Raw genomic sequence first — 12,859 nt, forward strand, 5'->3', positions numbered from 1 at the left:
GTGGCACTTGTACTGATAACTGGCTTCACAGTCAGATGCAGATGCAATAACACTTTTTAAATCTTCTGTTATCATGGGTTTGAGTGGATTGATTCCTCCTTTTAACCCAGAGTAATAAAGGGTGGGTAAATGTATTGATCCTTGTATTGCCAGTCCCAAGGGTTCACAAATCATGAGTCAGCCCCCCACAACTCAAGAGATTGGATTTTAAAATCACGAGATTTTAAAAAATAATACATTTGGGATCTTTTACTTTGGTTTCTGAGCGTATAGGGTGCACTCGGATCATGTTTTCAAGCTTATCTCTGCAACCATGAGGATGCAAAACTCTTTTTTAACAAAAGCAGAGATTCTCAATAATCCAATGACTCCAGAAGCTAGGGCTTTCCGAAAACACCAAATATCATGAGACTCATGATAAAATTGTGGGGGATGGCAACTCTGATATCTATGCAACTCTTGTGTGACTGGGATATTTGCAGGAATTCTCAAATTCCACAAATACAAACAGGACTCGAGAGACCAGGAAGTGCCAGAATATTTGTGTGGACCTACTGTATTTTCTCCCCTGTGGGGTGCATCTCTCTCGTGCTGGTACTAGTGGGGCTATCCTTGAGTTGCAAATCTAACTGAATTTGTTTTTTTTAAGGTCCTGATAGTCCCCTGTTCATTCAAACATTTAGCTCCTCTGCACCAGCCATTGATAGCATGGCTGAGTAAGAGCTGCAAAGTTCTCTCCAGTAAAGCCACTAATCATTAGGGATTCCACCAAATGGCAGCAGTGTTTCTTTCCTCCATCAAACCATGCTGTCCTCACCTCGTGGCCTGAAGCTTCAGAGAGCAGGGTACCCACCGAGGCATTTCCACTTAGGCATGTTCTCACGTTCAGCTGTCCCCTTTGTGTGGTGTTTGTGAGATTATCTTCTCTCTCTCAACGGTGTCTCCCATGTTTCACAGACAGAACGTGCACTTGGCAGTGCATGCTGAGAACTTCAAGTCCGAAATTGTCAGCGTGAAAGAGATGAGAGACATCTGGTCCTGGATCCCAGAGCGCTTTGGACTTTGCCAGCCCCTACTGCTTTTCACCACCTTGGAGCATGGCTGCAGCCTAAACAGGTAACCTAGTCTTTCCTATTGTACAAGTAGAAAAGAACAGCCAACCAATGCTAACTAGGTACAGAAATCCTCATCCAAAGCATGGCTCACCAAAATGTGCATCCAAAGACTATTATGGGAGTGACCGATTGCAAGTGCCAGGGAAGTCTGAATCTCTCCTCCCCCATCTCAGTTACAGTTACCACAAGGATAGCTTCCAAAATTAGAGGCTATGGTCCTGCCTCCAGTTAGGGCTGGACTCCACTACCGGGGAGATCAATGCTGCTGCAATCGATGCAGCAGGGATCAATTTAGCAGGTCTAGTGAAGACCCAGTAAGACCACTCTTCGGTCGACCCCGGTACTCCAGCTGTCTGAGAAGAGTAAGGGAAGTTGACTGGAGAGCGTCTCCTATCGCCTCAGCGCCATGAAGACACTATGGTGAGTCAAACCTAAGCTACGTCGATCCCAGCTACGTTATTCTCGTAGCTGGAGTAGCGTAACTTAGATTGGCTTACCCTTGTAGTAAAGACAAGCCCTCAGTGTGAGTGCTAGTCCTGAATTTCCCCTGTCTGAGTGTTAACCATAGGAATTGTAGTTAATTCCTAGAATCATAGAAATGTCAGTCTGGAAGGGACCTCGAGATCTCATAGAGTCCAGCCCCCTGCACAGAGGCAGGACCAAGGAAACCTAGATTCATAGATATTAAGGACAGAAGGAACCATTATGATCATCTAGTCTGACCTCCTGCACAGTGCAGGCCACAGAATCTCACCCACCCACTCCTGCGATAAACCTCTCACCTATGTCTGAGCTATTGAAGTCCTCAAATCATGGTTTAAAGACTTCAAGGAGCAGAGAATCCTCCAGCAAGTGACCCGTGCCCCATGCTAGAGAGGAAGGCAAAAAATCTCCAGGGCCTCTTCCAATCTGCCCTGGAGGAAAATTCATTCCCGACCCCAAATATGGCAATCACCGAAACTCTGAGCATATGGGCAAGATTCACTAGCCAGATATCCAGAAAAGAATTCTCTGTAGTAACTCTGATCCCCACCCCACCTATTTACCATGAATATTTAAAGATCAGTTAATTGTCAAAATCATGTTATCCCATCATATCATCTCCTCCATAAACTTATCAAGTTTAATCTTAAAGCCAGATAGGTCTTTTGTCCCCACTGCTTCCCTTGGAAGGTTATTCCAAAACTTCACTCCTCTGATGGTTATTTGTCTAATTTCAAGTCTAAACTTCCCGACGACCAGTTTATATCCATTTGTTCTTGTGTCCACATGGGTACTGAGTTTAAATAATTCCTCTTCCGCTCCGGTATTTATCCCTCTGATATATTTATAGAAAGCAATCATATCTCCCCTCAACCTTCTTTTGGTTAGCCTAAACAAGCCAAGCTCCTTGAATCTCCTTTCATAAGACAGGTTTTCCATTCCTCAGATCATCCTAGTAGCCCTTCTCTGTACCTGTTCCAGTTTGAATTCATCCTTTTTAAACATGGGAGACCAGAACTGCACACAGTATTCCAGGTGAGGTCTCACCAGTGCCTTGTATAATGGCACTAAAACCTCCTTATCTCGACTGGAAATACCTCGCCTGGTGCATCCCAAGACCGCATTAACTTTTTTCACGGCCATATCACGTTGGAGGCTCATAGTCATCCTATGATCAACCAATACTCCAAGGTCCTTCTCCTCCTCCGTTACTTCTAATTGATGCGTCCCTAGCTTATAACTAAAATTCTTGTTATTAATCCCTAAATGCATAACCTTACACTTCTCACTATTAAATTTCATCCTATTACTATTACTCCAGTTTACAAGGTCATCCAAATCTTCCTGTATGATATCCCGGTCTCTCTCTAAATTGGCAATACTTCCCAGCTTTGTATCATCCGCAAACTTTATTAGCACGCTCCCACTTTTTGTGCCAAGGTCAGTAATAAAAAGATTAAGATTGGTCCCAAAACTGATGCCTGAGGAACTCCACTGGTAACCTCCCTCCAGCCTGACAGTTCACCTTTCAGTAGGACCCACTGTAATCTCCCTGTTAACCAATTCCTTATCCACCTTTCAATTTTCATATTGATCCCCATCTTTTCCAATTTAACTAATAATTCCCCATGTGGCACGGTATCAAACGCCTTACTGAAATCTAGGTAAATTAGATCCACTGCATTTCCTTTGTCTAAAAAATCTGTTACTTTCTCAAAGAAGGAGATCAGGTTGGTTTGGCACGATCTACCTTTTGTAAAACCATGTTGTATTTTGTCCCATTTACCATTGACCTCAATGTCCTTAACTACTTTCTCCTTCAAAATTTTTTCCAAGACCTTGCATACTACAGATGTCAAACTAACAGGCCTGTAGTTACCCAGATCACTTTTTTTTCCTTTCTTAAAAATAGGAACTATGTTAGCAATTCTCCAATCATACGGTACAACCCCTGAGTTTACAGATTCACTAAAAATTCTTGCTAATGGGCTTGCAACTTCATGTGCCAATTCCTTTAATATTCTTGGATGAAGATTATCTGGGCCCCCCAATTTAGTCCCATTAAGCTGTTTGAGTTTCGCTTCTACCTCAGATATGGTAATATCTACCTCCATATCCTCATTGCCATTTGTCATGCTACCATTATCCCTAAGATCCTCTTTAGCCTTATTAAAGACTGAGGCAAAGTATTTGTTTAGATATTGGGCAATGCCTAGATTATCCTTAACCTCCACTCCATCCTCAGTGTTTAGCGGTCCCACTTCTTCTTTCTTTGTTTTCTTCTTATTTATATGGCTATAGAACCTTTTACTATTGGTTTTAATTCCCTTTGCAAGGTCCAATTCTACTTGACTTTTAGCCTGTCTCACTTTATCCTTACATGTTCTGACCTCAATAAGGTAGCTTTCCTTGCTGATCCCTCCCATCTTCCACTCCCTGTATGCTTTCTGCTTTTTCTTAATCACCTGTCTGAGATGCTTGCTCATCCAGCTTGGACTACAACTCCTGCCTATGAATTTTTTCCCCTTTCTTGGGATGCAGGCTTCCGATAGCGTCTGGAGCTTTGATTTGGTCTAGTCCTCAAAGAATCAATCCTGAAGCACTTGCATGAGAGGAAAGTGATCAGGAACAGCCAGCATGGATTCACCAAGGGAAGGTCATGCCTGACTAATCTAATCGCCTTTTATGATGAGATTACTGGTTCTGTGGATGAAGGGAAAGCAGTGGATGTATTGTTTCTTGACTTTAGCAAAGCTTTTGACACGGTCTCCCACAGTATTCTTGTCAGCAAGTTAAGGAAGTATGGGCTGGATGAATGCACTATAAGGTGGGCAGAAAGCTGGCTAGATTGTCGGGCTCAACGGGTAGTGATCAATGGCTCCATGTCTAGTTGGCAGCCGGTATCCAGTGGAGTGCCCCAAGGGTCGGTCCTGGGGCCGGTTTTGTTCAATATCTTCATAAATGATCTGGAGGATGGTGTGGATTGCACTCTCAGCAAATTTGCGGATGATACTAAACTGGGAGGAGTGGTAGATACGCTGGAGGGGAGGGATAGGATACAGAAGGACCTAGACAAATTGGAGGATTGGGCCAAAAGAAATCTGATGAGGTTCAACTAGGATAAGTGCAGGGTCCTGCACTTAGGACAGAAGAACCCAATGCACAGCTACAGACTAGGGACCGAATGGCTAGGCAGCAGTTCTGCGGAAAAGGACCTAGGGGTGACAGTGGACGAGAAGCTGGATATGAGTCAGCAGTGTGCCCTTGTTGCCAAGAAGGCCAATGGCATTTTGGGATGTATAAGTAGGGGCATGGCGAGCAGATCGAGGGACGTGATCGTTCCCCTCTATTCGACATTGGTGAGGCCTCATCTGGAGTACTGTGTCCAGTTTTGGGCCCCACACTTCAAGAAGGATGTGGATAAATTGGAGAGAGTCCAGCGAAGGGCAACAAAAATGATTAGGGGACTGGAACACATGAGTTATGAGGAGAGGCTGAGGGAGCTGGGATTGTTTAGCCTGCAGAAGAAAGCAGCTATCAAATCCCCCCTCATTCTTCTCAACTACCTGAAAGGGGGTTCCAAAGAGGATGGCTCTAGACTGTTCTCAGTGGTAGCAGATGACAGAACGAGGAGTAATGGTCTCAAGTTGCAGTGGGGGAGGTTTAGATTGGATATTAGGAAAAACTTTTTCACTAAGAGGGTGGTGAAACACTGGAATGCGTTACCTAGGGAGGTGGTAGAATCTCCTTCCTTAGAGGTTTTTAAGGTCAGGCTTGACAAAGCCCTGGCTGGGATGATTTAACTGGGAATTGGTCCTGCTTTGAGCAGGGGGTTGGACTAGATGACCTTCTGGGGTCCCTTCCAACCCTGATATTCTATGATTCTATGATTTAAAGTAATCCCAGGCCTCCTCTGCCTTTAGATCCATAAATTCCTCAGTCCAATCCACTTCCCTAACTAATCTCCTTAATTTTTGAAAGTCAGCCCTTTTGAAATCAAAAACCTAGTCGCGGGTTTAGTTTTGTTTATCCTTCCGTTCAGTTTGAACTGAATTAGCTCATGATCGCTTGAACCAAGCTTGTCCCCTACAACCATTTCTTCTATGAGATCCTCACTACTCACCAAAACCAAATCTAAAATGGCATCTTCTCTAATTGGTTCAGCAACTACTTGATGAAAGAATCCATCAGCTATCGCATCCAGGAAAATCTGAGCCCTATTATTATTACTAGCACTTGTCCTCCAGTCTATATCTGGGAAGTTAAAGTCTCCCATGATCACGCAGTTTCCATTAGTATTTACTTCATTAAAAACATTAAAGAGGGCTCTATCCATATCCAAATTAGATCCCAGCGGTCTATAGCACACCCCAAGCACTATCCCAGGGGAAGCTCTAGTAGTTTTCTTCCCCAATGTGATTTTTGCCCAGACGGACTCTGTCTTATCCATTCCACCGCTTCTTATTTCTTTACATTCTATCTCATCATTGATATACAATGCTACTCCACCACCTTTACCTTTGTTTTTGTCTTTCCTAAACAGCACATACCCTTCAATACCAGTAGTCCAGTCATGACTACTATTCCACCACGTTTCTGTTATCCCTATAATATCTGGTTTCACTTCCTGCACCAGTGGCTCTAGTTCCTCCATTTTGTTACCTAGGCTCCTCGCATTGGTGTACAAACATCTTAATTTTTGCTCTTTGGCCTCGCTCACATACTGTACCCAATTAGGCACGGTCATCTTACAGCCAGTATAACCTATTAGACTGGTATCCACACTGCCCTTCCTCCTTATGTCCATTCTCCTACCCACGGCTGTATCCTTTCTTACTTTGTTTTCTTCCCTCTCAATGCTAAAATCCGGCATGGAGATTACCTGGACATCTCCCCCAAATTCCTAGTTTAAAGCTCTCTTAATCAGTTGTGCCAGCCTCCATCCTAGAAGTCTATTTCCCTTCCTACTCAGGTGAAGTCCATCCCGAGAGAACTGTTCTCTGTCCATGAACACCTCCCAGTGGCCATACATCCCAAAGCCCTCCTTATAGCACCACTGCCTAAGCCATCTGTTGATAGTCATAATCTTGTCACACCTTTTGTTGCCCTTCTCTAGGAAGAGGCAGAATCCCACTAAAGATCACCTGAGCCTCTATTTCCTTAAGTGTCTTCCCCAGCCTAGCATAGTCTCCCTTGATAGACCAACGCTGACAGGTGTTTGTCCAACCTGTTTTTAAAAATCTCCAATGATGGGGATTCCACACACTGCCTTGGAGGCCTGTTCCAGAGCTTAAGTATGCTTGTAGTTAGATATTCTTCCTAATATTTAATTTAAATCTCCCTTGCTTCAGATTAAGCCAATTTACTTCCTGTTCTAGCTTCAGTGGAAATGGAGAACAATTGATCACTGTCCTCTTTAGAATAGCCCTTAACATATGTGAAGACTCTTATCAGTCCTCCTCAGTCTTCTCTTCTTAAGACTAAACATGCCCAGGTTTTTAACCTTTCCTCATGGGTCAGGTTTTCTAAACCTTTTATTAGTTTTGTTCCTCTCCTGTCGACTCTCTCCAATTTGTCCCCATCTTTCCAAAAGTGTAGTGCCCAGAACTGGAGACAGCACTCCAGCTGAGGCCTCATCCCTGCCAAGTAGAGTGGGACAATTACCTCCCATATCTTATATACAACACTCATGTTAATACAACCCAGGATAATATTAGCTGTTTTCCCAGCTGTATCACGTTATTGACTTGTATTCAGTTGTGATCCACTATATCCCCCAGATCCTTTTCAGCAATACTATCTCCTAGCCAATGATTCCCCATTTTGTAGTCGTACATTTGCTTTTTTTTTCCCCTTCCTAAGTGTAGTACTTTGTACTTCTCTTTATTGAATTTCATCTTGTTGATAATACTTAGTCCTGCCTTGAGTGCAGGAGCCTGGACTAGATGATCTCTCGAGGTCCCTTCCAGTTCTATGATTTCAGACCAAATATCCAATTTCATAAGGTTGTTTTGAATTCCAATCCTATCCTCCAACATGCTTCCCACCCAGAGGTGGATTAACATTTATTGGGGCCTTGGGGGGCAGGGACAAGGGCCAGGGGTTGCTCTCAGGCACCCCGACACCCCACCCAGGGCAGGCGGAGGGTCTGGGGCTCCCCACCACAGCCCAGGCTCCCTGGGCAGCTCTTACCATGGCCCAGCTTCAGCTTCTAGACTGGCCAGGGGACACCACCTCAAGGGGGAACAGGAGGAGCAAGGGGCAGGGCCATAGTTCTGTTACAGGTTCTACACAGGTTACGATGCTCCTGCAGTGCCCTCAAAAAGGCTCCATGGGCATCATGAGTTAATCTGTGAGTTTCCCACTCCTCTCAGCTTGGTATCATCTGCGAATTGTATAAGCCCCACTCTCCACTCATTATCCATGTCCCTAATGAAAATATTTAAATCATATTAAGCCTGTTAGTGTGAAATTTTAACTGCTGTGGCTGGCTGGTTTGATGATGACCAGTCACTCACAAAGCTCTTACAGGTTTCAGAGTAGCAGCCGTGTTAGTCTGTATTCGCAAAAAGAAAAGGAGTACTTGTGGCATCTTAGAGACTAACAAATTTATTTGAGCATAAGCTTTCGTGAGCTACAGCTCACTTCATCGGAATGCATCCCTTGATAGATGAGCCCGAAAGTCCCTTCAGACCAATGCACACTGGCTCTCTGAAAGCTTCTCATTTCACATGATAACAATAAGCAGAGGTTGCTGCAAAAGGAAAGAGACACTTAAAAATATGCAGGATGAGACATAGCCTAGCAAAAACCACTTTCCCCAGCTGTCTTCTGTGAAGTTGCTTTTATCCCTGAAATGTGTTAAAATGGTACAGCCTAAAAATTAACAGTCAAAATATGTCAGTCTTGCTCTGTTCCCAAGACAAGTGAATTTGTTATAGCAATAACTTGTCATCAGATGAAAGGCATTATCCTTGATCTGATCCTGTATTGTTCACAGAAATGACAAATAAATGGGATGGGAGGTGAAGCTACCAAGAGTGAGTTACCAAGAGAAACAAATAAGTGGGTTCCTTCATCTTCTGCCCCAGCACAGAGTGCCTGTGAGAGTGACAGACATCAGTGAGAGGAATGAGTCTCAGCATTTGCCTGGGGAGGCAGCAAAGTCTTCATGCACCATGACACCAATACACACGACCTGATTCTCTGCTGTCTGGTACCTTGCATAACCATTTACCCCTGCGCAAAGTGGTTGTAAAATTATGCTCTTCCGTTTCGGTAGTGTCTTCCCCCCTCTCTGCTCAGGTGTCTCTGCAAGGAGCAAGGCAATGGAGAATCAGGCCGTAGTCTTTTTCAGGTTGCTGCTATCCTCTGCCTTGTATTATTGGAGACCCTGGCAGTGGTGCAGTCAGCGCCCAGCAATCATTGTACCTCATGCCAGCAAACAAATCTTAGGCTGGAAGGTAGTGCGGGCACTGCAGGTCACATACAACAGTTAATGTAAGCAGTGCGATGTTTGCTTAAGGAGCCATCTCTTCACATACCAGGTTCTATTCTCACAGCGAAGGACATGAACCAACTCTCCTTGTGATCAAGACAACAGCCAAAGAGGTAAGTAGGGTAAAAGGTAACTGAGGAAATGGTGATGCCACATACCACCTGATTGCCTAAAATCCATCCTGCCCTACACAATTTATGAAACAATGAAAAAGGGGATGGTGTAGAAATTCATTTCTTATGGCCACATGCTTTTGACTTAGGTACTCGGTGTGGTGTTCACTAGCCATGAGGGACCTCCAGTAAACTTTATACCAGATTAAATACTTTAAGCGGGGTCCAGGTCTGGCATCCCCTTTGTTGTAGTCCATATGTAATGGTGGCAATGGTACCAGATTGCAGTAACTTCCACAGAGACCCCTGACATCCATTTTATTATGTACATGCCCTGCTAGGATGAGGACTGAAGTGAGAGCCTGTGGGATTGTGCTGAACTGGACATTCGTGATCCAGAGAAGGCGTTTTCCTTTTGGTCAAGGATAACCTGGTACAGTAGCAGTGCTCAAAAGGGAAAGCAGTACTGGATTTCCTATTACACCAAAAAAAAAAATTAGAGTGCTGATCCTGTGGTTGTGATAAAACCAAATGCACAATAGCAGTGAAATTTCTTAGAGCTCTGAGATGAGCCACTGCACAGGAATAGAGGTCCTCTGGTGACAGAGAATGAGGGCCTGCTGCTAAATACTGGGTGGCTTTTAAAATTCCATTGCAATATTCAGCTCCTGCTGCAGGCAGCCTGTGCGTTTCTCTCTCTGGTTATGTCCTTGCTGGGTGGCTACACCAAACTCCTGCAGCAGTGGAGGCCTCATTGTGCTTTGTTGCTCACATATAGTGCCATTGCAGCCTGCAGGGGTCAGTTTCATTGGGTTTGTATGCAAGTAAATTAAAGCAGAATTTGGCCCATTGTTTCTAATCCTCAGGCCACAGTGGCTAGGTAAGTGGCTGATGTGCCCATGGTATCCAGAGGAAGGGGAAAGAGTGCATCTGCCATCATAAACTTTATTTGCCTCTTGGCCTATAGAGTGCTATTAACTCTAGTTGTGCAGCTGCTGCTGGCCTCTTCATGAAGAGAGCAAATAATGATCTGTTGTATGATCCCTTAGAAAATAAGGAAGAAGAGGAAGGAAGGGGAGAAATGTTAACAGTCTAAAAGGACACTGTCTATTTTCTGTTTTTTACTTTCCATGTTTATAATTGCATCTTAGAAGCTTGAAAAAATAATTTACTAATTTCTGCTCTTCCCTTCAGATATTGTGTTGGTTTTTTTTTCTTGCTTCTAGTGGAGCAAATTCCAGTATCAGGCCACCTTTTTGTTATCTCCTAGCCTTTTCTATGCTAGCAAAGCTACTCATTGCTAATGGGTGTCAGCAGTGGGAGAAGTTCTGCTGGTGCTGACATAGGCACGGGAACTAGGCATGTGGGGGGTGCTGCAGGGTCCCAGGCGCTGGCCCTGTGCCTGGGCCCCACACCTGGGGCCCCGTGCCTTGGACTCCGCTCCCTAGCCCTGCGCCTGGGGCTTGGGTCCTGGCCACTGGCCATGCTCCCAGGGCTCTGCATCTGGGCCTCTGCTCATGGGGTGCTGGCCGCGTGCCTGAAGCCCCTCACCCCCCCCCACCCCCACCCCCAGCTCCCAGGCTCTGCTCCCATGGTCCTGACCGCTGGCCCCGCAGCTGGGGCTCTGCTGCTGGCCCCGCATGCGGGGTCCTGGCTGCAGGCCCCATGCCTGCCCCCAGTCTTTACCCCCTTACCCCTGTCTGGGTCTCCCCCTCCCAGAAACACGGTACTGCTCCCAGCCCTAGCTAGGGGTGTGTGGACAGGGGTAAGGGGGGCTGGCTTTCAGCACCCCCACTACTAAAAGGGTTCCAGCACCAGTAGGTACTGTAGGAGATGTAACTGCATGCCTAACTTAGCATGAATTGTGCTGAATGTGTGAAACCAGGCTTTCTGACAGAGTCTAGAGTGGTGTATGTCCTGGGCTCAGCACCAGTTCATCTGTACCTGTCCCTGATGCCCATTGTTGGCAGTGGGAAATCTTGCTAGTGTGGACGAGATTGTTGAAGGCAGCAGACATGCTTGTAGTTCTCTGGGATTATTGCCTGTTCGCAGCTGCATAGTCAACAGTCTCATGTCTCTGATATGAGTGTTGATGCTTTTGGTACCAAAACAAGGAAGTGGCTATTTGGCTACCACAATTTCATTTTCTTGTTACTAGGTCTGTCTGTGATGCTTCTTCCTGTGGTACTTACGTGCCCACCCGCCATCGCCATAGTATCTGAGCACCTCACAACATCCCTGTGGGGCTAGGCTGGGTTATTATCTCCATTGTACAGATTGGGAACTGGGGCACAGAGAGGCTAAGTGACTCACCCAAGGTCACACAGGAAGTCTGTGGCAGAGCAGGGAATTGACCCTTGTTCTCCAGAGTTCAGGGCTAGCACCCTATCCACTGGACCATCCTTCCTCTCAGAAGTGGTGGATGTAAAATAATTTTTAAAATTTAGAATCTGCAGGCCATTCCCTAGCTGATCAGAATCTAGATCTAGCTTTAGGTCTAAATTACTTGTGCCCTCTTAATCAACTGATCTTGAGACTTTCAACATTAAACTACATTAGACCTTGAGTTGTGGGCTCCAAAACCTTTTGGTATCAGTGAATTTAAAATACCCTGTTCCTTATTAGTAGTAACTGGTGAAAAGCCTCCTGACCGTGACCTTTGCTCTAGGTCTGTGGCGCTTATTTGTCAACTGACTGGAGCGAGCGCAGGCGAGGAGGGAATAAACTGAGTTTCTTTGGGACTGGAGAGTGCTTTGTATTCAGGGTAAGTAGTAATCGCAGTTTTGCCTCAATATTGAATGGAGATGACTGGATTTTAATAGCTAATCAGTAACACCCCTTTTCCATTTAGAGTGGAATATATGGGCTGACAAGCTTGTGATCCAGCCCATGCCCTTCTGGCCTTAAAGTCTATGGAATCCCTTATGAAAGGGTAGGAGATTTCCTATTCAATTTTATGGGGAGGGCCTTTCTCCTGAGTACAGAATGATTCTCACAAGACCTGGGCGTGGATGCATGCCATATGTAGTAAGGTAATTCAGAAACCACCACGTATTACCAAGTCTTCTTCTCAATCCTCTACAAGGCAGAGGTCTTTCTGGCACCATTCCTGTCCATTATGCCAAAAGGTTAGTCTGAATCACTCACCAGTGGTACTGGCAGTATCTGAGCAGCTCCAGGGCTGCTTCGTATTCAGAACCCTCAGTGGAATGGATGCTCACCAATTGATTCCTGGCTGTCTTCTCTTCTCCTCTCACCTAGTTGCAGCCAGAAGTGGAACGCTATGAGTGGGTGATAATCAAGCACCCCGAACTGGCCGTGACTGCTTCTGAGCCAGGGGCTAAGTCCACGCAGGTTTCCACTGTCCTGTCCTCCAGCAGCATCCCCTCGGACTCCTCGGATCGTCTTTCCCCCTTCCTAGCTGCTCGTCACTTCAACTTGCCTTCCAAAACCGCTTCCATGTTCATGGCTGGCAGCAATGAATGCATCATCATAGGTAAGTCTGTGCAGGATCCATGCAATTATCCTGCCAGTTTTCCTGCCTATCGCAACAAAAAATAAATCAAGCTGTTTTTAGCATTTATGTCATTCCTACTGTAGCTAGAATGAGAAAAGTGACTGTGAAAACATCCTGCTCTGCCAAATTTTGT

General features: G+C 45.3%; 1 protein-coding gene across 4 annotated transcripts in view; it reads left to right on the top strand.

The window, feature by feature from the left end:
• TBC1D24 (TBC1 domain family member 24) overlaps window positions 1-12,859 on the top strand; it is a 63,814-nt gene that overhangs the window by 44,929 nt on the left and 6,026 nt on the right. For all 4 annotated transcript variants that reach the window (XM_084640911.1, XM_084640910.1, XM_084640908.1 and 1 more), the window contains 4 exons: window positions 958-1,116; window positions 9,146-9,209; window positions 11,878-11,973; window positions 12,471-12,705. In XM_084640911.1, the coding sequence (XP_084497037.1) occupies window positions 958-1,116; window positions 9,146-9,209; window positions 11,878-11,973; window positions 12,471-12,705 (554 nt within the window). The remainder of the gene's footprint in view (window positions 1-957; window positions 1,117-9,145; window positions 9,210-11,877; window positions 11,974-12,470; window positions 12,706-12,859) is intronic.

This window comes from Lepidochelys olivacea (genome assembly GCF_965140295.1).
Source record: "Lepidochelys olivacea isolate rLepOli2 genome assembly, chromosome: 10".
Classification (NCBI taxonomy): domain Eukaryota; kingdom Metazoa; phylum Chordata; order Testudines; family Cheloniidae; genus Lepidochelys; species Lepidochelys olivacea.